Source organism: Aotus nancymaae, unplaced genomic scaffold (assembly GCF_030222135.1).
Source record: "Aotus nancymaae isolate 86718 unplaced genomic scaffold, 86718_ANA_hifiasm-v0.15.2.pri h1tg000057l, whole genome shotgun sequence".
NCBI lineage: Eukaryota > Metazoa > Chordata > Mammalia > Primates > Aotidae > Aotus > Aotus nancymaae.
Window position 1 is genome coordinate 69,466,352 of NW_026988471.1, and position 25,656 is coordinate 69,492,007.

The following is a 25,656-nucleotide window of genomic DNA, read 5'->3' on the forward strand; positions in this document are numbered from 1 at the left end:
TCAGGAGGCTGAGGCAGGAGAATCGCTTGAACCATGGAGGTGGAGGTTGCTGTGAGCCACGATTGTGCCATTGCACGCCAGCCTGGACAACCAGAGCAAAACTCCATCTCCAGAAAAAAAACAAAAAAACAAAAAACCAAAACAAGCAAACAAACAAAAAAACAACTCCCCAGGTAATTCTAACGTGCAGTCATAGTTGAGAACTCTTGTTCTACTCAATGGTCCTCAAACTTACAGTGAATAGGAATTACCAGGAGAGTTAAAAATGCAGATCCCCAGGCCCCACCTCAGAGATTTGCATTTGGCCTGTGAAGCAGACATTCCCATTGCTTACCAATATACACTCACCTCTACTCCTAGGTACACAGAGACCTTCCCCATCTCCTTGGAGTTATGTATGGCCATATGAGTTGTTTCAGAGAATGAAATGTGAGCATTGACAAGTGACACATATCTAGGTGGGAGCACTCAGCTTGATTGATCCCATTTGCTGATATGGAGGTCTAACCTGAACTATCAGTTTTCCTGGGGAGTATCCCAGGGCCCACAGTGGACAGTGAATGACTGAGAGTCAAACCTGCTGGTAAGCCAGTGAAATTTTGTCACTGCAGCATAACCTAACATCTTCTGACTGACCTCTTAGTCTGGAGTAAACTCTAATTTTTACAAGCATCCTGGGTGATTTTTAGGCCAACAGCCTGTGGCCTGCACTTCTAGAAGTAAGCCCAATGCCATGTTAACTTTCTGTGCTTTGTTTGTTTATAAAGAAATTGGTGAGCTACAGAGAGCTAGTATTCATTTATTTACTCAGCGTTTATTTTGGATCTATTGTGTCAGACATTGCACTCGGAGCTCATTCCTATGCAGAGCATTTTCACAAGTACAGGGACAGGAGAAATCACTCAACAGCTGGCTGCAGCACAGTATTGAAATGAGATTGAGGAAAGATGACCCTGGGCTGGTGTTTAGGGAGAAACCCAGGACTGAAGGAAAGGATGTGAGTGAAAACAAATGTGTTGCAAGGTTCTAAAACTGTGAAATAATGTAAGCCACAAAAGTAATTCTACATGTCTAGTAGCCACCTTTAGGATAAAAAGGTGAAATTGATTTGAATAATGTATTTAATTTAACCAAATAAGGTCAAAATAGTGTTATTTCAATAAATAAGCAATGTAAACATTTATTGATAAGATACTCAGTTTCAATGCATGAAGTCTTTGCAATATGGTACATGATATCTATTTCCAACACATCTCTGTTGGAACTAGCCATGTGTCAAGCACTCCACAGCTGCACGTGGCTGCCATATTGGACAGTGCAGTTCTAGACAGAGCTGCCAAAGGCTTCTCGGGACAACCTCTTCAAGGAGGTACCACATGCAAGTGACATGGGCATCAGGAACTCTCTTACTTAAAAACAAAAATATTAACTGAGAATCCTCCCTGGGCCAGATTTTTAATAACATCAGTCTTTGAACACCAATAAAAATACAAAAATATTGGTATCAGCAAAGCTCTCTCTCCAAACAGCATCCTGGTTCAGGGGCTATATCCAGTCACAAAGTTATACTACGTAAGCCAAGTTAAAAAAAAAAGTTAACTTGTAGTCTTAATGGCAAAATGTACTTTTGGAGAACTCCTGTGGCTTAATGAGTCAATAATATTTTTTCCAAGAGCAACTATTTGAATAGCCCTGTAGTACCAACCCTCTTTACCAAGGTTGATCATTTTAACTTGAAACGTGACCAGTAGGGAGGAAGAACTGCCCAACTCAGCTCCTTCCCCCAGTGCGGTAAAACAGACTGTCTGGAGCTGCCTCCACTGTATCCTAAGTCAAAGGGGCTCTCTCTGCTTCTAGAAGAGCCGACGCTGGGCACCCTTGCTGTGAGCCATTTGAGTTCCTTAGATAGGGACTCCTGTGTAAGCTTCCATACAAGCCTGTGGCCTTGTGTAGCCTTCTATATAAGCTCCCTTATCAGATGTATGGTTTGCAAATATTTTCTCCTGTTCTATATATTGTCTCGTCACACTGCTGATTGTTTCCTTGGCTGTGCAGAAGCATTTTAATTTGGTATAATCCTTTTCTCTATTTTGTTTTTGTTGCCTGTGCTTTTGGAAGTATCTCCCCCCCAAAAAATTTGCAGAGACTAATGTTATGGAGCTCTTTCCCTGTTTTCTTCTAGTAGTTTCACAGTTTCAGATTTTACTTTTAAGTCTTTATCCATTTTGAGTTGATGTTTGTATTTGTTATGAGATGAGGGTCTTAAGTATGTGAAGTCATACTTATGTTAATTAGCTTGACTTAGCCATTCCCCGATGTATACATATATTGGAACATGTACACCACATGGTTTTTGTCAAAAAATTTTCAAAGAAAGAAATTTTTTAAGTGTTCTTTGCTTACAATGTTTTTTTGGTTTGCTCTTCCAGGGAAGCTTCTTCAGTGCCCTCAGGAGAGGACAGCCTGCCTCCTTCCTAACAGCATTTTGTTCATGACTCTGGCAGGCAGTCATTTAATTCAGGCAAAGCTTTGCAGTTCTATTCGCTACCTTCACCACTGAGAAGAGCCCAAGGGCACTGACTGTCCTTGGTCCATCTCTGACGCCCAGCACAGCCCTCCGCAGTAAACCCTCCCGCTCACTCACAAAAATGCTTAAACAAGAAAGAGAGAAAGTCAACTTAAATTGGGCCAAAGAGCCCTTCAGTATAATACTACCCTCTTTCTCCAGGGTACCAAGAACTTTCTTTTTCTTTTTCTGAGCAGGTATGATTTTTTTCCATGCTGTCCCCCAGATAGTTAAGAATTTAATCCCAAACAGCTCTAGTTCCTCAATTAGGTATACTCTCCATTTAATGATCTAATTATTTCCCATCTTTATACATTTCTAACCTGTACTCCCACCTAGATTCTTACAGCATTAGCATCAAAAGGGAAATTAGATGCTAACTTTTCCCACATAAAGTGCTATGAATAGTCTCTACCTGTGATCATCACCGCTCCCTGAACCTTTCACGCCAAAGGAGAGCAACCTGTTTGTATTTTAAAGAACAGTGTGAAAAGGGCTTCCATGAAGCAAGCGAGCAAGTGAGAACATGACTTCCTCAAGCAAAAGGTCCTTTCTACCTCTCCGGCCTTCAGCTTTTCCACACGGCAGCCCTGGTGGTTCCCTCCAATTTCTCCCTCCAATTTCTCGATGTTCCTCCTGAATCTTGTTGCTCAGAAGATCTTGTCCACGTCTCGCATAAGTAAAGAAAACTACCTCAGGGCTGTGTTTTCTCAGCTGTGGTGCCATAATTCTAAAAGTAAAGCTCAGTGTTTTGGCATCTACTGGAATAGTGGGTTCCGTGACCCCACTTCCCAACAGCCAAAGTGTGGCTTCCTTTGATCTGTTTTTTGTTTGTTTTGTTTTTGTTTTTGAGATAGAGTCTTGCTCTGTCATCCAAGCTGGAGTGCAATGTCATGATCTGGCTCCGTGTAACCTCTGCTTCCCGGGTTCAAGTGGTTCTCATGCCCCAGCCTCCTGAGTAGCTGGGATTACAGGTGCGAGCCACCATGCCTGGCTAATTTTTGTATTTTTAGTGGAGATGGGGTTTCACCATGTTGTCCAGGCTGGTTTTGAACTCCTGACCTCAAGTGATCCTCTGCCTTGGCCTCCCAAAGGGCTGGGATTACAAGCGTGAGCCATCACACCTGGCTGATATGTTCTTTAAGTGTGGAAAATAACACCTTAGTGTTGAATTATGCGATTGACCCTGTCATGGCCCTTATGACTTTAAACTCAAATCATGTCCCTGCCACCAATTGGCTCAGGCCATCTTGGTATTTCAGATGCCATTTCTTACTTGTATGTTATTGCTTTCTATCTTTGTAAATCTAAATGAAGAGAATTATAACAAATACTTACATAGGACTTAGTATCTGTGTCCCATGTAGGCCTGGCCCTGTTCTAAGTGCTTTACATATATTCTCTCATTTCATTCTCACAAAGACCCTGTGAGGTAGGTTCTGCTGTTATCTCCACGTTACAGATGCGGGACTGAGGCACAGAGTGGTTAAGACACTCGCCTAAGGTCATAGTCCTCAAGGGACACAGTTAATATTTACATCTAGGTCATCTTGCTCCTGAGTTTAACCTCTGTATTATCAAATACTCACGGTTTTTATTTTTAGGTAACTTTTTATCAAACCAAATTTAAATAATAAAAAGGCATGATGTCCTCACATGTTAATGAGAAGTGGAAATCAAGCGAAGCATTTGTTCTGACCTAGAGGCCTCATCCTTGGATGTATACCCAAGGTGGCTAGCAGATGGCAAGCTCTTTGCCCGGAATCAAGCTAAGGAGAGGGAGGACTACGTTTTCATCCCCACCACCTTTGTGACTTTGGAGTCTGATAGGTTTAATCCCCTGTGCTTCATAAGCCTACTGACACAGTCATCTTAAGTCAATTCACGAAAAGATTCTTTTAGGAATCTTTGTGATCAGATTTGTGCAAAAACATTTACAATAATAAGAACCTAGTCACTGCAGAACAAAGTCCATCACAGTAAACAAGTCAGTGTTTGTTGAATAGAAGAAAATGTATACAGGCTGGGCGCAGTGGCTCATGCCTGTACTCCCAACCCCGGGAGGCCGAGGCAGGTGGATCACTTGAGCTCAGGAGTTTGAGACCAGCCTGAGCAAAATGGCAAAAAATCACCTCTAAACCACAAAAATTAGCCTGTGTGGTGGCATGAGCCTGTAGTCCCAGCTACTTGGGGGGCTGAGTTGGGAGGATTACTTGAACCCAGGAGGCGGAAGTTACAGTGAGCTGAGATAGCGCCACTGCACTCCAGCCTAGGTGACAGAGCAAGACTCTATATCAAAAACAAACACAAAACAAAACAAATATATATTTATATATACACATATATATATGCAAAAGATTCCATAGTTTTGTGATAAGATAAAAATAAAAGCTTATATGTACATACATGCATATACTCACATGTGCATATGTATATATGTACACATGTGCACATTCACACATGTAGTTATACACACACATATACCTGGCGCTAAGGTATATGTCTAAATTTTCATGAAATGATGGATTAAAAACCCAAGAAAGTGGTTTCCAATTTGTCTTGCAGAAGAGGAAGAAAGAGAGTCACACAGTTATTTAATGCAAAGTATTTGTAAATCTCCCCTCAAATAACATCTGTGGGTCTGAGTGAGATGTATGTGTATCTGTATGTTTTTAGAGCATAGTGGTGAGGTGCTTAGAATTCTGCAGCCAGTTACCTGGGTTTAAATCCCAGCTCTGCCACTTTCTAACTAGGTGACCTTGGACAAGTTACTTAACTTCTCTTTGCCTCAATTTTGCCATCTGTAAAATGGAGCTAATAGTAGTACCTTCTTCTTAGAGTTGTTGTAGAAACTAAATCAAGCTAAATGGAAAAGTACCCAGTATATAGGGAGTACTCTGTAAGTGTTAGTTCATATTACTATGTAAATTCTATTGTGATTCATAAAATACAAATTCATTTTAAAGTGTCATTGAGTTCTCATAGCAGCTTTTGTTTATATTTATTAATTCATTTAATATAATTTAGGTTAATAGTAAAGGCACAACTACTCTCTGTGGGGTCTCACACAATTTTGATGTTAAAAATGGATCCTTATTCTGAAAAAGGTTGGGAAGAGCTGAATCCTTGGGAAATTGCCCACAATGGCAACTACAATCCGGTTATCATTCGGTCAGGTGTGCACCTAGGTTTCTAGAGCCTTTCACCGTGCTGGGCTGTTTATTTAACAGGATATCATGTGGAAAGCCTGCTGGAAACTGAATTTTATAGAGGCTCCCATGGACTGTTAGGTGATTAATTATATTTCTATTTTTTATACATAAGAGCACCAGAAAGACTCATTTGTGGCAAATTTCATAGCAATAACTGAGAAGTTTCACTTTCAAGATCTTAAAAATACCTTTCTGGACCCACTGTGCAAGGCAGGGAGAGATGTTCGTTAAATCCAAGACTCCAAAAGTCAAAACGAAAAAGGACCCAAAAAATGCGATTAGCCTGAGGCTGCTAAGTGACAACTAGGAAGAAAAAAACAAAACAAAAAACCAACTTTCTCCTTTTGAGCCCCAGGCTACACTGTGAATAGCACTGAGGCCCTCCATTCTACTTCATCTAATCCATTTTCTCCTGTGTTTTGGTATTTAAGAAACATTTTAGTCAACGCAACCTGGTGATAAAACGGCCAGATGTGTGAACTCACTTTCCATTACACATTCTGATAAGGGAATTGGGCCATAACTTTCAAGACAGGAAACGAAGAAGGGAGATTCTGAACAAATCCATAAGCAAACAGTGGCAGAGCTTGCTAGTGGGGACCTCTGAGCCTGGCTGGATTAAAATAGCTGCAGGTAAATAACCAGACGCTCAGTCTATCTCCAAACTCAGAAGCCAAGAGTTTGGGTTTGCACAGCCAGAAAACAGAGCTGATGTTTTACCAGAAAGCCACCGTGTTCATCATTTCATCACAGTAAAGCCAATGAGAGAGAAGATGTTTGAGGTTTGAGGTGGCCCAAGTTCTGAGGTTTCTGACTTTTCTTTCCCAAAGTCCGGGGTGAATACTAGAAAGTATTCACCTGGGACACACACATTTCACAGACTCCCAGCGAGCAGCACTGTCTGGCTGAGGTAGAGTGAGATCTCGGGGGATGGGAAGTGCTGTCACCTTCAGGTGAGAGCGTCTCAGCCTGCGAGGACAGGTGTCACTCAGCCTCGTCTTCCCATTGAGCTCTAACAAAATGTGGTTGATGCCTAAAAATGCAGATTTCTGGATGTCACACTGCAAGAGCCCAGGAATCTACATTTTAACACAGTCAGCAGGATGACTGTTACGCACACTGACATGTAAGACCACTACCATAGGACTTAACTCCAGGTGGTAAAAAGTAACCATAAAGATACAGCTTTGCTTCACACCATATGCATCACCAGTAATGATAGTAAGGGTAGTAATAGCAGCAGCAGCAGCAGCTAACACTTAGAGTAGCTGCTGGGTATACAAACAGTTCCAAGTGCTTGCTTTACAGTCAACTCTTGTCACATCAACCCTATGATAGGTACTATTATTATTCCCATTCTACAGATAAGGAAGCCAGGCACAGAGAGATTAAGTATCTCGCCTAAGGTCTCACAGCTAATAAGTGGCAGAGGTGGAGTTTGAACTTGGACTGAATGGTTTCAGAGTCTTCACATTTGAGAGACTGACTATAGACCTAGGTGCCCAGAAAGGCCCAACCTCTGTTGAAACCTAGAATTATTAAGTACTTGAAATTTCTGTGAAGTGAATCAAGATTTAGGAGTCACGGGCACCGAAGAAGAGTGTGGATGAGCATTCCCAGATCTCTGCGTTAAAGTGGCAATTGCTGGGGCCAACTCATCCAGACAGCAAGGTCCTGTGAGGGCTACTGTGCAGGCGAGTGAGGCGTGGGAGCCAAGCTCTAAAATTGGGTGGCCCGCATGCAAGGCACCACTGTTTCCCCATGCTCTAGAAACAGCAGTAGTGCCCAAGCCTCGGAGACAGCTGCAGTCACTGGACTGCAAGGCCAAGGCAGCCTGCACTCAGTGCACACTGGCCAACAGACCTGCAGGGCGGCCACTGCCTTTTCTTTCTTTTTAGATACTGGAAAAACAGGAATACACAATGCAAATGAAATTCACATACAATATCGTTAACCAGAGATCATTAATGTGAACACCAGATGCCCTGTTTTTTTGCATCTATGTGTATAGCTTATAAGTTCAAGTTACATCATTCAGTTTTATATACTACTTTTTCTATGTATATATCATATGCATTTTCCCACATCCTTAAACATTCCTCATCAACATGATTTTGAAGGGCTGTATAGCAGGCTATCTATCTACCTGTTCCATAACTGTTTCCCTCTTGTTGACATTGGCTACTTTTCACTCTACTGGATAATAACCTAATATCTGATTGTTCTGTGAAACAGATCCCTAAGTGTAATAGTTGAGTCAAAGGGCAAAGACAACTTTTAAGTTTTCATTTACTAATACTAAGGAATTCCACTCACTATTAATGTTAAGCCATTTTTCAGAAGGTTGTGCCCATATCCACATCCATTAGTTTTGTCATTTGCCTTGCCTCTTTCTTTTTTTCTGAGACGGAATCTTACTCTGTCACCAGGCTGGAGTACAGTGGCGCAATCTCGGCTCATTGCAACCTCTGCCTCCCGGGTTCAAGTGATTCTCCTGTCTCAGCCTCCCAAGTAGCTGGGACTACAGGTACGTGCCACCACACCCAGCTAATTTTGTATTTTTAGTATAGATGGTGTTTCACCATGTTAGCCAGGATGGTCTCCATCTCTTGACCTCGTATCTGCCTGCCTTGGACTCCCAAAGTGCTGGGATTACAAGTGTGAGCCACCGCACCCAGCCTGCTTTGCCTCTTTCAAAGATGGTAGATGCTCTATTAAATGAGCTTAACTTAAACCATACCCTGGATTTACTCAATCCCATACTCTCCATTTCTTTGCTAAAGTATCTAGACCGATGCCTTCAGCATGCAAAAGCTCAGTTGGCTACTCTAGTTTATCAGCCTATTTTTGTTCTCAACAGTTAGGCTACATATTTACCAAGAGGCCATTTGCATTTGTTCCCAAACCTGTTTATGTCGCTGTACTCACTATTGTACTTATGTAACTTAATTACATATTATGTAAATCAATGAAATATCTGTGCATAAGGAAAGAGCTGTTGTTTCTATAAGTAGAGAGTTTTGGAAAAATAAAGATAAACTGCTGTCAAATTAGGAGTGGATAAGGCAACTCTAAAAGACTAGGGAGGGGTAAGGGGGATGTTATAGGTCTAGAGATTTATGGTGCTTACTCTGCAAGTGTCTCATCCCTTATTTATGAATAAATAAAATCTGGAAATTATAGAAGAAGCAATATGGATGTAAGTCATGCAAGTAGAGTGATGCAGAATGTCAATATATGAATCTATCAATAACTAAAACAAGAGTCATGAAACAGTACTTGTCCTTCCTCCACGTAACGCACTCTGAAATTCTCTATTCTAAACTATTCAATTCCACTTTTAAAAATGGTGGTTGTGACCCATAAAGTGATTCTGTAACTCAGTGTGAAAAGACACCGACTTCATTCCACTCCTTCATTTTATTGATGGGAGAACTGAGGTTCAAGAAGATTTAAAAGCTCTATTAAGGTCTTGCAGCCAGTGAGTCAGAATTACAATTCTTGATTTCATATCCGTGTTCTGTCTACTACCTTGAGCAGACTTTGCTCAAAAAGTACTGACCCAGCACAATTTCCTTTGCAAATTAGAAGGTGAAATGAGAATGTGGATGACAAGGATACATCTTGGAGGGGAAAGGAAGAATCCCTCATTCCCTCCTAATGCTCTTCTAAGCATTCTTTAAAGTAAGCACAAATAGGTATATGTGGTTTTATCCCCAAACTAAGACATACCAAGTGTCTTGTGTTATAGACACATATTTGAAGCAGTTGAGCCATGTAGAACACATGAGCCTTCTAACTTCAGAATGACTTCAGCTCCACGTGGGAAAATTCTAGACAATGGAACGGGGAAGCAGTGTGCAGTTCTGAAAAGCTTTTGTTAGGTGAGGTGAGCAATAACCAGATTGCTTGCTTGCTGGCTGACACACGTTCTACCTGTTTTCCAAACAAGTAAAGCCTTCAAAGACTTTTCCCCTCTAATCTCATCTGCCTTCCCTCTGTGTACCCCCAGCTCAAACTTGCCACCTCAACATATTTAAGCCCAGACTCACCACTGAGATCTGATCACCATCTCCCTAAGCCAGCTGATAATGGTGACATTCCCCATGAATAACCACACTGTAAATTTCCATGTTCTTTCACCATCACCTCTGAAAAGTCTCCCAGACACTAAATTAAGCAAGCCTTCAAACACGCCTTGATTCCAGGTGGGTGTCCCTAGACACAGGCCAGAGGAAGGAGCAGAAGTTCAGAGATTTAAAGTGCTGCCCTGAGTACCCAGCTCATGCAAGGCAGTAGCAGATGGAAGCCTGAAGCCTGGCTCCCAGGCGCCTGAGTAATGTCCTCACCACACCCCCTTGGTCATTAGAGTGAGTCTCATGAAAATATAAGAACCAGATGGGCAGCCTGGGAACAGTGCAACATTTCTTAGGGTTAAGCAAGTAGCCACCCAACGACTTCTTAGCTAGGGTGCATTCTGTCCCTTTTAAGGGGCATTTAAAAGTGTCTTTTGAAGACAGGTCATAACTCCTTCCTTGAGAGGGTGTGACAGGTGTGCTAAGCTATAGGTGCTGCCACCCTTGTCCTGCCTCCAGCTAATGTTTCTCTGTGTGCTTTACAAATTGACAACCAACTTGATAAAAATATTCCATCCCAAACCATGCTATTGATTTCACTCCCATGGCAATTATTTCCTAAATCATGCACTAAGCAGTCAGCCAAGGTTGCATGTATCATTGTGACACATTTACCATGGGTTCCCATGCTGTCTTTTCCCACCTGCACGGTAGGCTCCTGGAGGGCAAGGCAGAGAAAGCCTGCTCCTTTGTATAGTTCCAGCAACTAGAATCTTTGAACCTGAATGTGAAAAAGCATCTAGTTCCAAGAAAATCAAAGACATGCCAGTGACATTACTACTTCCTTATCTTGGACCTATGACCAATGGATCAGTGCAGTACTTCCTAAAACCTACAGTCAGCCTTGTAACCCTTCCCACCCTGGCTCTCCAAGTCATCTCTACCAATCCATCAGTGTCACATGAAAAATCTCATGGGCCATTTCGGATTCAAGTCCAATAGAGGAGGAAACAAATCCAAACAGGAACCAGAAAACTAATTTGTCCAGGGATGTGAAAAAACTGAGACCAAATGGCCCCAAACCCATGATCCCTGACCTCCAGCCTCAGGCACCATATCCCTCTGTTGTCTCACTCAAATTGTCTGAGAAGCGTTTACTAATGACGATGCCAGTTTCCTATGACTCTGGCATAATCTGTTCTCCATATTTGGGGATCTAAGAGAAAGGAAGAAAGGAAGAAACCAACGAAATGTCAAGAAGAAAGGCCAAGAGCAATAATCAAGTAATAAGAACACAGAACTTTTCTTTTCAAAGTACACAAGAAAGGCCAGGTATTGTGGCTTATGCCTGGAATCCCAGCACTTTGGAAGGCCAAAGCAGGAGGACTGCTGGAGCCCAGGAATTTGAGACCAGCCTGGGCAACATAGCAAGGTCTCGTTTCTAAAAAGAAAAGAAAAAAAATGCACAAGAAAGCCACATGGGATAAGCCCCATGTTCTTTTCAGCCCATCTGACACCCTTGATTAGCACTTGGAGTTTGCAATTTTCTCTCCACAATGTTCTATTAAAGCATGAGGGCTTCACCCTGAGTATTCCTGTTGCCCTATGCTCTAGTGCTGTCACTCAGGAATGTATCAAAACCTATCTTACATCCATTATTGCTTCTCATTCCCATCAACTCTGAGAGTGAGAAGACCTGCAAATTTACACCATGGGTGAAGTCCTTACAGCTTTTGTTCTAAAATTACCCATTTTCACACCTAATTGGTAGGGATGGTTTCACGCCATTTACATTTTTCTGGGTGGTTTGTTTCTGGATTGATTCTGGGATTGAATAAAGGAGCCCACCAACATCCAGAGCATTGGGAGTTAGAGGCACTCAGATGTGAAAGTCACCCAGTAGAGACATGAATACATTTTATGAAAACAGTGTTCACCTGAAAAGAAATATAAGTAGAAAGCAAGATACAAAGACACGAAAGTGAACGCAAATTAGAAAAAAGTACCACAAAATTAGATACAGCATCATCTACCTTCTATATCTGAGGATCTAACAAAAAGGAATCGTCATTGCCCTTGCTGGTGCAGTAATGGAATTGTGGTGATGTTTTAAAAGCCTTTATCTGTTAGGTATATGTACTGAAGTGTTACGAGTGAAGTGGGCTTTGCTTTAAAATACCCCAGCAAAGGGAAACATTAGAAATATGAGGGAATAGATCAAAGAAAAATGACAGAATGATGCTAATTGTCAAAGCTGGGTGTTGGATATACAGGAACTGATATCACTATCTCTTCTTCTGTGGATGAAGATTTCTCTAATACAATGTTACAATGTTAATAGTTTTACTTATTAAATTAAACATGAGTACACACACACACACACACACACACACACACACAGCACTTGCTTCAATGACCAGCAGTGAGTGTGGCTGGTGGAAGTTGGTCCCCAGTTTGAGCTGCGCCCACCACAGGATCTCAGCCCTGTGTGGTGAAGACAGTGGGTGGGATGGGGTGGGAAGGCCTATCAGGGCCTGAGTGGTCCTCTAGGAGACAGGACAGTCACCCTAAAGGACAGAGAGTTAAGCACAAGTCTGATTTAGTCATAAAGCCCCAGACTTTGGAGGCGTGACTATAACATGGTCATCACCACTTGAACTTTTCTCCTGGTCCAGCCCACTCTAGATTCATGTCTGGGTCTCACGGGGCAGGGCAGAGAGTAAGTAAAACTGGAAAGAGCAATTTCATTAAACTTCTAAGGCCCTGGGGTGCAAGTTCTATAGCTCAGTGACCCATCACACAGAGAGCAACAGAGGGCAGATGGGTAGCTACCTCCCTCCTCTGCAGACTGCCAGCCAACCCGGGGGGCTTGAAGCTCTCTGGTCTTTAGAAGGTATGGCACTGCCTCTGCTCTCACAGACCACCTCAGCCCCCAGAGTGGCACCGAGATGGTTACAGAGTAATATGCAACACAGCAGGGGTTCAACTGCTGTTTTCTGACCACACTCCACAATCAGGGGAAGTAAACCTCAGAGACATTCTCATAGAAAGAAGCTCAGGAAGGAAAGAGGAAACAGAGTTGTTCACGACTGCAAAAAGAGTAGTCCCCTTCTGGACAAATGTATCAGGTCTGCCTACACCTGCCCAGCAGGGCCTGGGGAACCCCAAAAGGCCTAGGCAGGAGCTATGCCAGGCTCCTGGGGAACAGGCTCAAGGGCGACATCTCTAGGCTTTTCTCCTCTGTCAGAGCGGATGGAGACTTGGAGGAGGGGGTCAGATGACCAATAGTACCCGCTTCTCCATGGATGGCAGGGGCAGCACCTGCCATCATCGCAACCTGTCATCTGACTCAGTGGAGAACCCGGCTCTTGGCCTACCCGGTCTTCGAGTGCGAAGGAGGAGCAGGAGGAAGGCTCCACCAGAGAGCCGGGAAACTAGGGATAGAGGCCTGGGGAACAGGCCTCCATCTCCCTCTTCTGGCTTAATCTCAAGACCTTTATACTTCAGTTCCACCCACTTAGGCTTAAAAGAGTGCAGGGAGGGTGAGGAAAACACAAGAGGCTTCTCAGCCTATGGAGATGCCTGGAGATAACAGTGACAAGTATCAGAGTGGTAACCCCCAACTGGCCCAGTACCCGGGTTCTCTCAAATGATACCCAGTGTGTAAGTGTTGCTGCAGTGTCAGCACTTTCCAGAGTGTGGGCAAGTCACCAGAGGTCTATCTGTAGGAGGGGCTGATGGTGAACCTTGGGGCAAGCGCATTCTAGAAAGGGGGTTGGGTCAATTCTGAAATCTACATGATGGAGTTACTAAGTTATCCTCTTTTTCCTTCCTATATGTTCATATCTGAGCCCTTTGTGGATGGGAGGCAATTACAAAGTGAAAGAACTGCTTTATGGGAACCCTGGTAGACCCTGGACTCCAGAAGCACTGCTTTGTGTGGACACACTCACACCCTTCCACCTCCAGCCCCAACAAAGCATGACATAGAGTGGGAGAGGCATTTTCTTCTGTGTTGTCATGGACCACCAAGTGTCTGAGGCACCTTCAAGAGCATCAAGGATAACAGTAGCAAGGCGGGCTGCTGGGGCTGCAGCAGCAGTGGTACCCAGTGGGACTGGGAGTGTCGCCTCCAGTGGGTTTGGAGGGAAAGGCCTGGAGGAGAACAAACAGCGAGGTACCAGGGACACAGTGTGGCTGCCTAGAGAATTTATGAGGAGATAAGAAACCCACCCGCTCCCACTGGAACCTCCCTGAAATAACTATGGAGACACAGCAGGAGGCTAGTGCAGTAACAGATGGGAGCAGAAGTTAGTGAAACACACTCCATGCTAACCAGGGAGCGGTGGGACTGGCGCGCTCACACACTGCTGGTAAAAATCGGCACCATTCACTCAGAAAGCTGTCTGGCATTTGTATCAAGAGTCATAAATCTGTATTTATTCCTGCTTCCGGAGACACATTCTGAGGACAGAATCCAAGAGGAGGAAAAAGCTTCTAGGCATGAAGATGTAGTATCATAACTTAAGAAACTAGGGGCACCGTAAATATCCAACGGGGAATGTTTCATGAGATCACACATGTTCACTTTAGTGGGACAGCCTGACATTGTAAGAGAACAGATTTCAAGACTTTCCAGCAACATGGAACAATGTACAGCCCCAACATTTGAGCTTAAAAAGCAGGAATCCACATTGTTTCCTCACCAGGACTAACCGTATAAAAATATAAAAAACACACATGGACAAAGGCCAAAAGCAACGTGCAAATCCAACAGAGGGTGCTTCCCCGCAGTGCTGAGACCACTGTGGTTTGCCTCCCACGGGTCCCAACCTCTCCACTATTTTGATCTAGGATCTTAAAACTAAAAAAAAAAAAAAGAGCCTTTTTTTTTTTTTTTTTTTTTAACTACAAGTATCAAAATGCAAACCAGAAAATAACTAAACAAAGGTCACCAGGCAGAAAAGCAAATGGGGGTTCAGGAATTTGGGTTCTACTTCCGGTGGACTACTATCACCGGAGCGGGGAAAACGTGGCTGGCCCCGAGCTCCTGCAGGCCCTGTTTTGGCGCACTTGCCCACAGGAATTGTCTGAACAGCTGAGGAGAGATACGGAGGGGAGGCCCCTGAGGCTGCCAGGAACAGTCCCCCTTGGGCCTGCCGTTCAAACCTTCCAGTGAGCGCCATCTCACCCCTGAGGAGGGGGCAGAGAGGGCTCTGGGACAGGCATGTGCTCAGTGGGCAGGAGGCCAGGTTCCACACAGCAGCAGGCCCACTCCCTTCCCACACGCCATCCACACAGGCAGGGCAGCTGCACTCACCGCTCAGGGGGGACGTGCTGTTCTCCAAGGCCTGGCACGTGGCCAACACGATACCTGTTGGGTGGAGAAGAAGAGGGAAAAGGTCAGAGTCTGCTTGGCAAGTGATGTCCTCGGAGGCTTAGAGGGCAGGCCCTGTGACAGGCAACGGCTTGGTAGTTTACAGAGTGGCCCATAGACAGGCTCGGCGACATCACTTGTGGGTATCAGGGCAGAATAAGCACGTGGGACCCCTTGTTAAAAAGCAGGAAGAAAGTGTCCATGGAAGCTCTGAAATGGAGAGCCTTCCACTTCTTCCAGCCTCTCTCTCCATCTGTCATGGTGGTTTTGGCTTTTGTTTTTTCTTAACATCTTTTTTTTTTTTTATGGTGGGAAAATATACATAACATAAAATTTACCATTTTAACCATTTTAATTGTACATTTCAGTGACATTCACCCTGCTGTTCATGTCATCATATTTGCTTGCTATTTACATCGTTGCTGTCCTTTGAGTGTGAGGATACCCGCAGGCTGAGTGCAGTCCCTCATAGGTGCCCCCCAGGGACAGAGTGTGCAAGGGAGCAAAGGACCCACTGCCTCTGGGCTTTCCTTCCAGCCAGCAGCTGGACCAATGTGCTGTGACCCAGCTGGGGGTTGAGGGGTCTAGTCAGGTATCTCTTCTTTCCAGGAACTGGCTGTCCCGACCCAAGATGGATGGGTGACCCCTTAAGGGTATTGCCTCCTCCCTGCCAGGATGTACTAGGTACCTGGATCGGGGGAGTCAAGCAGCTCAGCCCTCTCTTGTTGCCTACCGAAGATGCCATGGAGCTGCCACTCCAGGATGAGGACAGCTGCCACCATGCCCTACCCTGAGATGCCATGCACTTAACCCCAACCCTTTTTGTGTCCAGGTCCCACCAGGGGCAGAGCACGGCAGGAGCAAGAAAACCTAGGGGAGGCAGGGAGATAGTAATAGGCAGGACCATGGGAACCAAGGCTCTAAGTCCCACCCCCGTGCACACTCTATTGTCCTAACGAACTTCACCTACAAGACACAAATTCAAAGATAAAACTACACAAATTTCAAGACTGCAACTGCAGAGTGTTAAACCTCAAGCTCAGGGCCCTTGTGAGCATGGGGCCCTGTGTGACTACACAGCTTGCATGCCCATAAAGCCAGCCCTGCCAACCGATGACCTTTCTGTGCCCTCAGATTACAGTACTCAAGGTTTCTGGAAACAGCAGCAACCTTCCAATGAAGAAGGAACCTCTTCTGAGTTATGCAATCAGCATGAGCCACACTAGAATGACTTCCCAAAACTGAAATGCAAAAAGATGCCACAGTTGCCATGCCGAGGGGCTGGGCTTCTGACAGGTTAGCCTAGAAGGCAGATGAATCAAGTCCGCACAGGAAACAAGCAAAGTTCTGTCTGTTAAAAGATCGATGCAGCCCCCTCCTCTGCAGGCTGTGAGGGCTCCTTGCCCCTTTTCACTTAGGGTGTACACACAGAAGTCCTGACTCACAAAGGAAAAAACACACTTGGAATAGATAGAGCAATCATCCTCCCGATGTTCCTTTCAACCTCTGAAATGAGAAACTAAGTACTTTAGACTGCTTTTACTGGAGGTCTGGCATGGACCTCCCAAAGACTTTTACAGAATCCTGAGCCAGATGTTTGGGCTGGAGTTGGAGGCAGGGCAGGGGGACAGGGAGAGAAAATCATCAAAATCACGCATGTCTTCCCTGTGCAATTTCTTCTTGCTGGCCAATATATGCTAATTTTGGAAGCGAGGCTCCCAGGGCTCCTCTGTCACCCACACACCAGTGTTAAAACAAGGCATCCCCATCCAAGCTGGGAAAAGTCAGTGGTTCTCGAAGCTGCTCTGACTTCGTTGGCACTCCCACAAACCACTCTGGGCTAAAGTCAGCCAGTGACCCATAATAGTGTCCAAAGATGACACTGGGGATGCTTTGCATACTCTGAGGGGAAGCGTGGCTGGCCTGTCACAGACTGCCCCTGAACTAATGAATTATCTTCATGTCCTGTTCCTGCCCCATATCCTGTCCGTCAGGGCGAACCCAGTCAGCACAGTTCCTGGGCTCCATGGTGGCCCCTACTTAAGTGAAACCCAGACAAGAAAGCAAACACTGCACAACTGAATCCAGGACAAGGCACTGATGAGCAGCACTGCTCCAGGAAGATGAGGGTGTGCAATGGGGGCCCACTCCTAGCCTTGGGGCAAGTTACTTCACCTTCTGTTCCTCACCTGTGGGCTTGCAGCTGCCAAACTCACAGAGGTGTTTTGGGAATGAATTAAAGTTTGCAAAACCATGGTATTCCATAGATGAAAGACACTGGGTTTTTTATTCATAATTTGAGCAGCAAGAGAAGAATAGGTCCTTTCTATACCCTCACGTTCCCGCGGAAAACAACTTTTTGATGCCCTGGGCTTCACTGTGCAATCTTGATCATGCCCAGCATCGGCTGAAGCCCTGTGATGAGCGGCGAGCCTCTGCTTTGTCTTCATTACGTGGTGAGCCTAAGAGAACCCTGGACAGGAGGACAGGGCTCAGGCCTCTCACTCTGCAGGTGGATGTGCACCCCTTATTGGGCATGAACAAGTCCCGGGCCCAGCGCTAAAGTCTTGCATGTGTTCTCTTACTTAGTCCTCATAACGACTCATGACATAGTTGCCTCCCAGCCTTCTGGTCCAGCTGGTAGAAATGCCCAATCATACAGATGAAGAAACTGAGGCTTAGAGAGGTTAAGAAATTTTCCCAAGCTTCTGCAGCCACATTCAAACTCCAGTGTGTCCAAACCCCATGCACAAGACAGTGTCTAATTACCAGACCACACCACAGTCCTTCTGACTGTAGCCGATTGTGACACAGGTGTGTATTCAGCAGTTAAAAACCCCAAGTGAGTCCAAACAACAGACTCTGCAGGCCCAGCGGCTGAGCCTTGATCCCTCCTTTCCTGAGAGCCATCCATTGCCTTTTGGGTATTCTCCCACTGCCTCCAATCTCCCTGCCATGAGCATGGACTACTGAGGGGCAAAGGTATGAGCATCCAGGCTCACCAGCTGCCCACGCCTCTGGCCATACGACTGTGCTTAGAAAGTCAGGCTGTGTTAGGACCTTCCAGAAACACGTGGCCTTGCAGGCTCCAGGGGTCATCCGAAACAAAGGAAGGATCGGGGGAGCATGGCCACAGGGACCATGGCCACATGCAGTGAGTCAGGGAGACACGCAGTGTACAGGCCTGGTGGCCCATAGCCACAGGCTTCTCCTGAGTTTCAAAGCTGGCCCTTGCCTGCCGCAGGCCCTCAGGACAGGGAGGCTGGAATCCCCTCTAGGCCACTCCTGCTGGCATCCCATTTCTGTTTAAATAGCTCCAAAGAGGGGAATCCCAAGACTGTGGACTTCAAAAAGAAAAAAGAAAAGAAGGGAGTGGTATCAACGGGAAAACCACATGCAACGGAAGAAAACCCTTGTGAAAGGCTGATCCTGTGCCCCTCAAAATACAGTGGGAACCTGGCCTGCGCTGAAGGAAGGACAGATGTTGCCATGCTTATAGTTCAGCTGTTTGGTACTCAGGTAAAAGTTCCCAACAGAAGCAAAATAAAAGGGAGGCTCACTGATTTAGCTCATGAATCCCCAGAAGTGGTGCCATCCTGAAACCTATGTGTTGACTGCCAGTGGGATATGCTCTTGAGAAAGGCTGGACACCCCTCTCCCCTGGGCTCCAGAGCGGGACGCCCCCACTCCAACCCCTCGCTTGGGCACCTCGCTCAGGCACAAGACTAGCAATTCTGCACAGATACCCAGGCTGTGCCTTCAGTGTCGGACACCCTTCATCTTTAACCACCCATTGGCCTGGTGACCACCTCTCCTGTGGACACTCAGCTACAGTGCCTGGAGCCAGGAGGAGCATCCTCTGGCCCCTGGCCACCCCAGCAGAGTGGACCATGTCCTGCTCTGGCCTCCACTGGGGCTGGTATTTGCTTTCAGGCCCCTACCTACTCCACTGCGTGGATCTAGAATATCGAGCTCTACCTTTCACCTGCATGAATGGGTGAAGGCTGAGTTTTTGTTTTCGGGGGGATGTAGGAGGATGAAGAGCTGCAGCAGGTCCTTTGGATGAAGGCTGCTCTGCATTCAGAAGAGGTGGTGAGGAAAGGCCTTTGGATGAAGAACACATTCAGGGCAGGAGGATAGGCGTTGTGCTAGAGGGCAGGGCAGAAGGGAATGTGGGCATTCCGAGGGCAGCAGGTGTTCCCCTTCCTCCCCTACCATCCTTAGAGCTGGCGGGTCCTGAGGAACAGGAAGCAGAGAGTGGTACGTAGAGGGTGGGAATCCCGCTGCTCAGGGAGGTCTGCCCAGGCTCCCATGTGTGCACAAACATATAAAGAAATGGGCCACACAGAACCCAGGGCCAGTCAGTATACATCTTCCCTTATGAATTAGATCCCAACATTGGAATTTTGTTTGCAAGCATGGCAGGATTTTAACTGCATAGCAAAAATTACTATGTTGTATGATTTCATCAATACTTTTAAATTGCTGGCTTCAGGGCAAGAACTGAGTAAGAAGAAAAAAGGGAAGGCCCTACAAGCAAGGCTAGTAGGATGCGTGTACCACGGCCTTCCCTTGAGACTATCCACGAACTGATTAGGATATTAAGGCCAAAAGCAGCCATGTGGCATCCCCACTGGACAGCAGCAAGTTCCAACTTGCTAAATCTCAGGAAATACTTCATGACTATGACATCACAGGAAATGATCCAGCATTACCTGAAAGCTCACAGGAATTTCCCATATCCATCTAAACATATCTGACAATAGCAAAAAACCAAATATTCAGAATGAACCTTCAGGATCAGGGAGGCAAGAGAAATGGGCACACAGGTACCTGCACCACAACCCCCTACCACTTTCTAGCCTGTCATGCCACAGCAGAAAGGGGCTTTGCCATCAGGCCTGGGTACAAATCCTGGCTCTGCCACTCCTTCACTGTGAGACCCTGGCTCTAGTATGTATCCTTGCTGAGCCTTGGTGTGCTCATCCATAAAATAAGGATAACAGCTCTTCATGGGACTTGCAAGGATTAAATGAAACAAAATGTATAGAGTACATGAGGCTCATAAGCCACTGTGAGCACCCATCGAACAGCAGTTGATGGCACTTCATCTCAGTCCTGTTTCATCATAACTTCCAGGAAGTTCAGGATGATGAGGAGGAGGTCATGAATCTCCTCCTTTTGGAAGGCACTAAGAGGACTTCAACAAAGGGTTTTATTTGAGGCCCCGGAGTCGCTTGGCTGCAGGCTACTGGTGTTCCAAGGACTGATCTTGAAATAGCATGCTTTTTGAGGGTTTAAATAGCCAATATGGCAACACCCCATCTCTACTAAAAATATGCAAATTAGCCAGGTGTGGTGCTGGGCACCTGTAATCCCAGCTACCTGGGAGGCAGAGACAGGAGAATTGTTTGAACCCGGGAGGCAGAGGGAGGTTGCAGTGAGCTGAGATTGTGCCACTGCATTCCAGCCTGGGCGACAAATCGAGACTCCCATTCAAAACAACTACAATAAAAAATGTTTAAAATGTTGTTATTTACTTATGTTAACTAATCAAATATTTATTGAGCACCTACCTACGGTGAGCAAATTAAGGAAAAAAAAGAAATCTGCGACTTGTGACTTTCCCTTAAAATGTCCAAGTCACATGGGACAGCAACTACCAGAGAAAAATGGACTCTTCCATACTTCAGCAAAGGCAGACAAGAGTGGGCTGCCGAAGTCATCACTACGGCCCACTAAGGCACTGGACTGACCCTACAATCCCATAGAGGCTTCCCCTGCTTCCATGCCCGAACACTGTCTCCAACCTCCACCACTCTCCCCAAGCCTGTACCCCAAATCATGTGTTCAAAATGAAATTCAGGTCTTCCACCTCTTCCTTGGTTCTGGGCGGGACTGATAACCAGACAGTCATTGTCAGCCCCTCCCTCTCCTTCACCCAGTATCCAAGCCAAGCCCTCCTACACACCCAGCCTCCACACAGTCCATCCTATCCATCCCCCTGTATCCCTGCTGCCACTGCCCCAATTCGGGCCCCATCATCTCTCCCTGCACTATCACAATAGTTGTTAGACTGGTTTTCTTGCCAACAGCTTAAAAAAAAAACTTTGCTCCTACTGCGAGACTAACCTTGCTGAATGAAATCACTCCTTTTCTCTAAGCTCTCCATGGGCTCCTTACCACTCACAGAACCTAGCGCAGAGACAGAACCCAGCTCCAAGTCCTGAGTGGAGATTTAGCATGCATAACCTGGTCCAAGACCCCATTTCCACCTAAACTCCGCCTATGCCCTCCTGTCAGGTCCTCTGACCCCAGCTGCCCAGCACTGCCCCTTTTCCCTGCACAAAAGCTGGCACTCCCAGCCTAGTGCTTTGGGCTCATGCTACTAGGATCCTGACCCAACTTCTTACTGCTGCTGACTTTAGCTGCCTGAGCCTCAGTTTCCTTCACTGTAAAAGCAGATAAAGAGATCCAGCTCCTGCACAGGGTTTTTTAGAGATTAAAAAAGGGACACATAAGAAAAATGTGGTCTCTTGAGTGACACACAATAAACATGCAACAAATGGTAGGTGCTACTGTTGACAGTTTTCATTCATATCATGCTGATCTCTCAAGTCGGCATATCCCATCCTCTACCCATGGGAATCAAACTGGCCTCTCAAAGCCTTGCTCAAATGTCAGAAATAATCATTTCTTCCTCAGAGGAATCTTGACTTTATTCTGCCTTGCAGTTCATAAGGTTTTACATTTTATCTGTCTCTCCTCTCTAGTGTGGTCAGGAGCTGTGGTTAATTCATCTCTATCCTCACACCTGGCCTAATGCACCTATATAGCATTTTAATACATGTATGTTGAACTGAATTTCTCTAAAGGTCACCAGCTTGAAAACAGAGTAAAAGTCTTATTAAAGACTTGGATGAGGGGCCGGGTAGTGAGTGTTGAGGGTATACAGATGGGGAATGGGAAAACCTGTGGATCCTCAGGAATTCCTTTCTTTCTTCTATTCTAGATCCCTGCACCACAGCTCTAGGTCTTGGTTCTTACTCTAATTTCAGTGGAGATGGGAAGCACTTAATTTTTACTTCCAACTTTTATTTTTTATTTATTAATTTTGTTGAGATGGAGTCTCACTCTGTTGCCCAGGCTGGAGTGCAGTGGCATGATCTCAGCTCACTGCAACCTCCCACGTCCCAGGTTCAAGTGATTCTCCTACCTCAGCCTCCTGAGTAGTTGGAATACAAGTGTGAGCCACCACACCTGGCTAATTTTTTATATTTTTGGTAGAGATGGGGTTTCACCATGTTGGCCAGGCTGGTCTTGAACTCTTGACCTCAAGTGATGTGCCCTCCTCGGCCTCCCAAAGTGCTGGGATTACAGCCAACTTTTAAGTTCAGGGGTACATGTGTAGGACGTGCGTTACATAGGTAGACGTGTGCTGTGGTGGTTTGCTGCACAGAGCACTTGAATCCTGACATTCATTCATTCAACGAGTGCTCACTGAACACCTGCTGCACCATTAGCAGGACATTGTTCTAGGTGCTGGGCAGACAGCAATGAACGAAAAGTCCCTTCTTATGAGAAAGAATCCTTCCAATTCTGAAAAAACATTGAACTCCATTGTAAATAGCTGTGCCGTTGTTCAGTTGGGTGGTAAGTTAAATCTGTGTTTTTCTATCTAAGTGATGATATTAAATAGTCCCACTGGAATATAGAAAAATCCATGAGGAATGAAGGAACTGTCGTCCTTATCCAAAGCCTGAAGTCTGCTGAAGTGGCCTGTTAAGTTGATCCTGAGTTGTTTGGTCACCTGATGAGATGACCCCTGCAATGTTTTATTTTCCCACTCTTAATTCATTTTGTTGGCTTTTCTTGAAACTTTTATGAGAACACAGACTTCCATCCAATGTACCTAAAGAGGCCTGGCCATATCCCAAGGAGGCTAAGACAGAGGGAATGAATGCTCATTGTGAATGCTGTGTGTCCTGGGGCTCGTCAAGCAAAGGCAGGACTTGCCACAAGGGGTTTACAATCCAGATAATTGAAGCAAACACACTCAGTGGTGTTCCCGTATCTCTGATGCTCCCTATTCCAGCTCTTTGTTCCACTCAAATGTGTCTACCTGGTATGGGTCTCCTACATACACTAACACCTTCTCTTCTGAGTAGAAAAGTCTCCTTACTGCCTGATGTCATTTCTACCTGGCCTTCCAGGTCCAGCTCAATCCCCAAGTCCTCCACGATGTCCCCTGACCACTCTGGCAAGCGGGGCTCTCTACCTGCATCTCCTAACACCCACCAGCACTGAGCTGGGTGTAAGATCGGGTCACTCATATGGACCAGTATCTCCTGTCCCTCCTCCTCTTAGGCCAGGCCTCATTTCCCACCATTACTACTTTAGGAGAGCTGGTCACTATCTTTCCCTACTTCAAGAGACAAATGAGAATATTGGCAAAATGCTTTGAACTCTTTAGAGTCCATGCCCTAACAAGTGCCCAGAACTGATACCACAGAAGTAACACAGTTGTTATATAACCTTCTGCAGCTATGTTACTAGAGATGAAATGCTTTTCCTGACATTTGGAAAAGCATGCAGAAAAATAAACAACTCAATAAAGAAGGCACAGAGACCCTTGCAGGGGGAGCCAGGTGCTTCCCGTTGAGACACTTTTGATTCTAAGGCCCGGCCATTGTGATGCAACACCCACATTGCCATACAGACATCTTCCTCTATTCTCCCCAACATGTTACCCACTTCAGAGCCTTAGAGACCAAGGCTGCCTACTGATCTGGTGGTCTGAGAGAACCCTCTCCCATAAAGCAAAGCAAATAGCAGACAGGTAAAACATCTTGAGCCAAGGATCAATTAACCAGGATGCAGTGAGCACCTGGCTAGAGGCGAGGAAGGTCCTGTGCTCGCTCCCACCTGTGCAGATCTACGCCACACCCTTTTGTGCCAGGAGGAAGCAATTGTCTCCTCTGAAGAGTTAAAGCCTTATCAAAGACCTAGAGCAGGGGCTGTGTACTGAGTCAACCTTCCTCTTCCCCAGGCCTGCTAGCACACTGGCTGACTGAGGGCCCCCATCCAAATTCCTGGAATTGCAAAGCAACAGGGTGAGTATCACCGAGCCCTCTCGGGCTGGCTGGAGTTCCCCAGCTGCTGAATCACCAACAGGCTCTACCAGGGCTGAGTTCTGAAGTTGCAGAGAAGCCAGGCCAAGCTGAGGCACTCTGAACACCTGTTCCAGGTGACTGGCACCGTGACTTGAGGCCTTGAGGTGTCTCTGGAAAGGGTGACACTTGATTTTCCTAGAGTTCGGGAGGGAGGAACAAGGGGTTGAGGGCGGTGGGCTAGGGATAAGGCTGGGGATAATGTGGTAGATGCCATAGCTATATCCACAGGCCCCTGGGCCCTCTAGACTGTGAACCAGCCGAGCAGAGGGCACCTGGCTGCCAAAAAGTACAGGAACCAAACACCACCTCTGGAAGGAGCCATGGGGATGTTACAAGTCCCTCCTTATCTGTGAAGGCCCACTGGCCCCATCTCAGCTTTCCTGGCCTGTGGTGTCTTAGAATTGCCATCCTCCAGGTGAGCAGTGGTTCTGCTGGTGTGGACCTCGGGCCAGCAAAGTTAGACTCTTGGTGACTGAAATCAAAGCAAGCCCATCCTCTCTGCTCAGTCAAGGCCATGTGTGAGCATCATTCACATGGTGGCTTGGAAGTAGGGTATGAGCAGGGAGGAGGTAAAAATAAGCAATCCTTGAACTCTGTCCCATTTCCTCCATGTGAATAGCTTGATGATGACAAACTCATCCCTGCCCCCTGCTGCACGACACCCCAGGCACCCCGGAACCACCCTGCAGAAGGCATTGTGAGGCTTTGGGTTTGGGCCAACATAAATATCAGTGTGACTTGGCAGAATCTCAGATCACTGCAGCATCAGCCTGGAAGCAGGGGATGGAGGAAGGGAACAACGCTGTCCCATCGCTAATCTGCACCGTCCACCTTGGGGGCTGGACACAGGACACGCCTTAGGGATGCTCATTTGACTTGATAAGGGCGGCTAATTAAGAAGCAAGTTCAGTCCAGGAAACAAATCCCCAGAACTACAGGTTTTCAAGAGTTAAGGGGTAAATACACTTACTTCTTGTAGCTCCACATTTCTCAACCCACATCACACTGCAAACTGGCAGAATCTCTAAGTTCTTCTCCTTGGGGCCCAGAAGCAAGAGGCAGGAGGAGGGAGAAGAGGCGAGTAGGGGAGAAAGGTCTGGGCAACACGTGCAGGCTCCAGGTGCTGAAGAGCAGGAGTGGAGGCGGTGGTGCTCAGATTCACTCGCTTTCACTGGGAGACCTTGACCACACCACCCACTAGCCCAAGGGTTCTTACTGCTGGTAGCAGATGCCCCTTGGGGAGCATCTGAGA

General features: G+C 46.0%; 1 protein-coding gene across 2 annotated transcripts in view; it reads right to left on the minus strand.

The window, feature by feature from the left end:
• Positions 1–25,656, minus strand: part of TGFA (transforming growth factor alpha) — a 106,812-nt gene that overhangs the window by 55,207 nt on the left and 25,949 nt on the right. For both annotated transcript variants that reach the window (XM_012475697.2, XM_012475696.2), the window contains exon 2: positions 15,175–15,228. In XM_012475697.2, the coding sequence (XP_012331120.1) occupies positions 15,175–15,228 (54 nt within the window). The remainder of the gene's footprint in view (positions 1–15,174; positions 15,229–25,656) is intronic.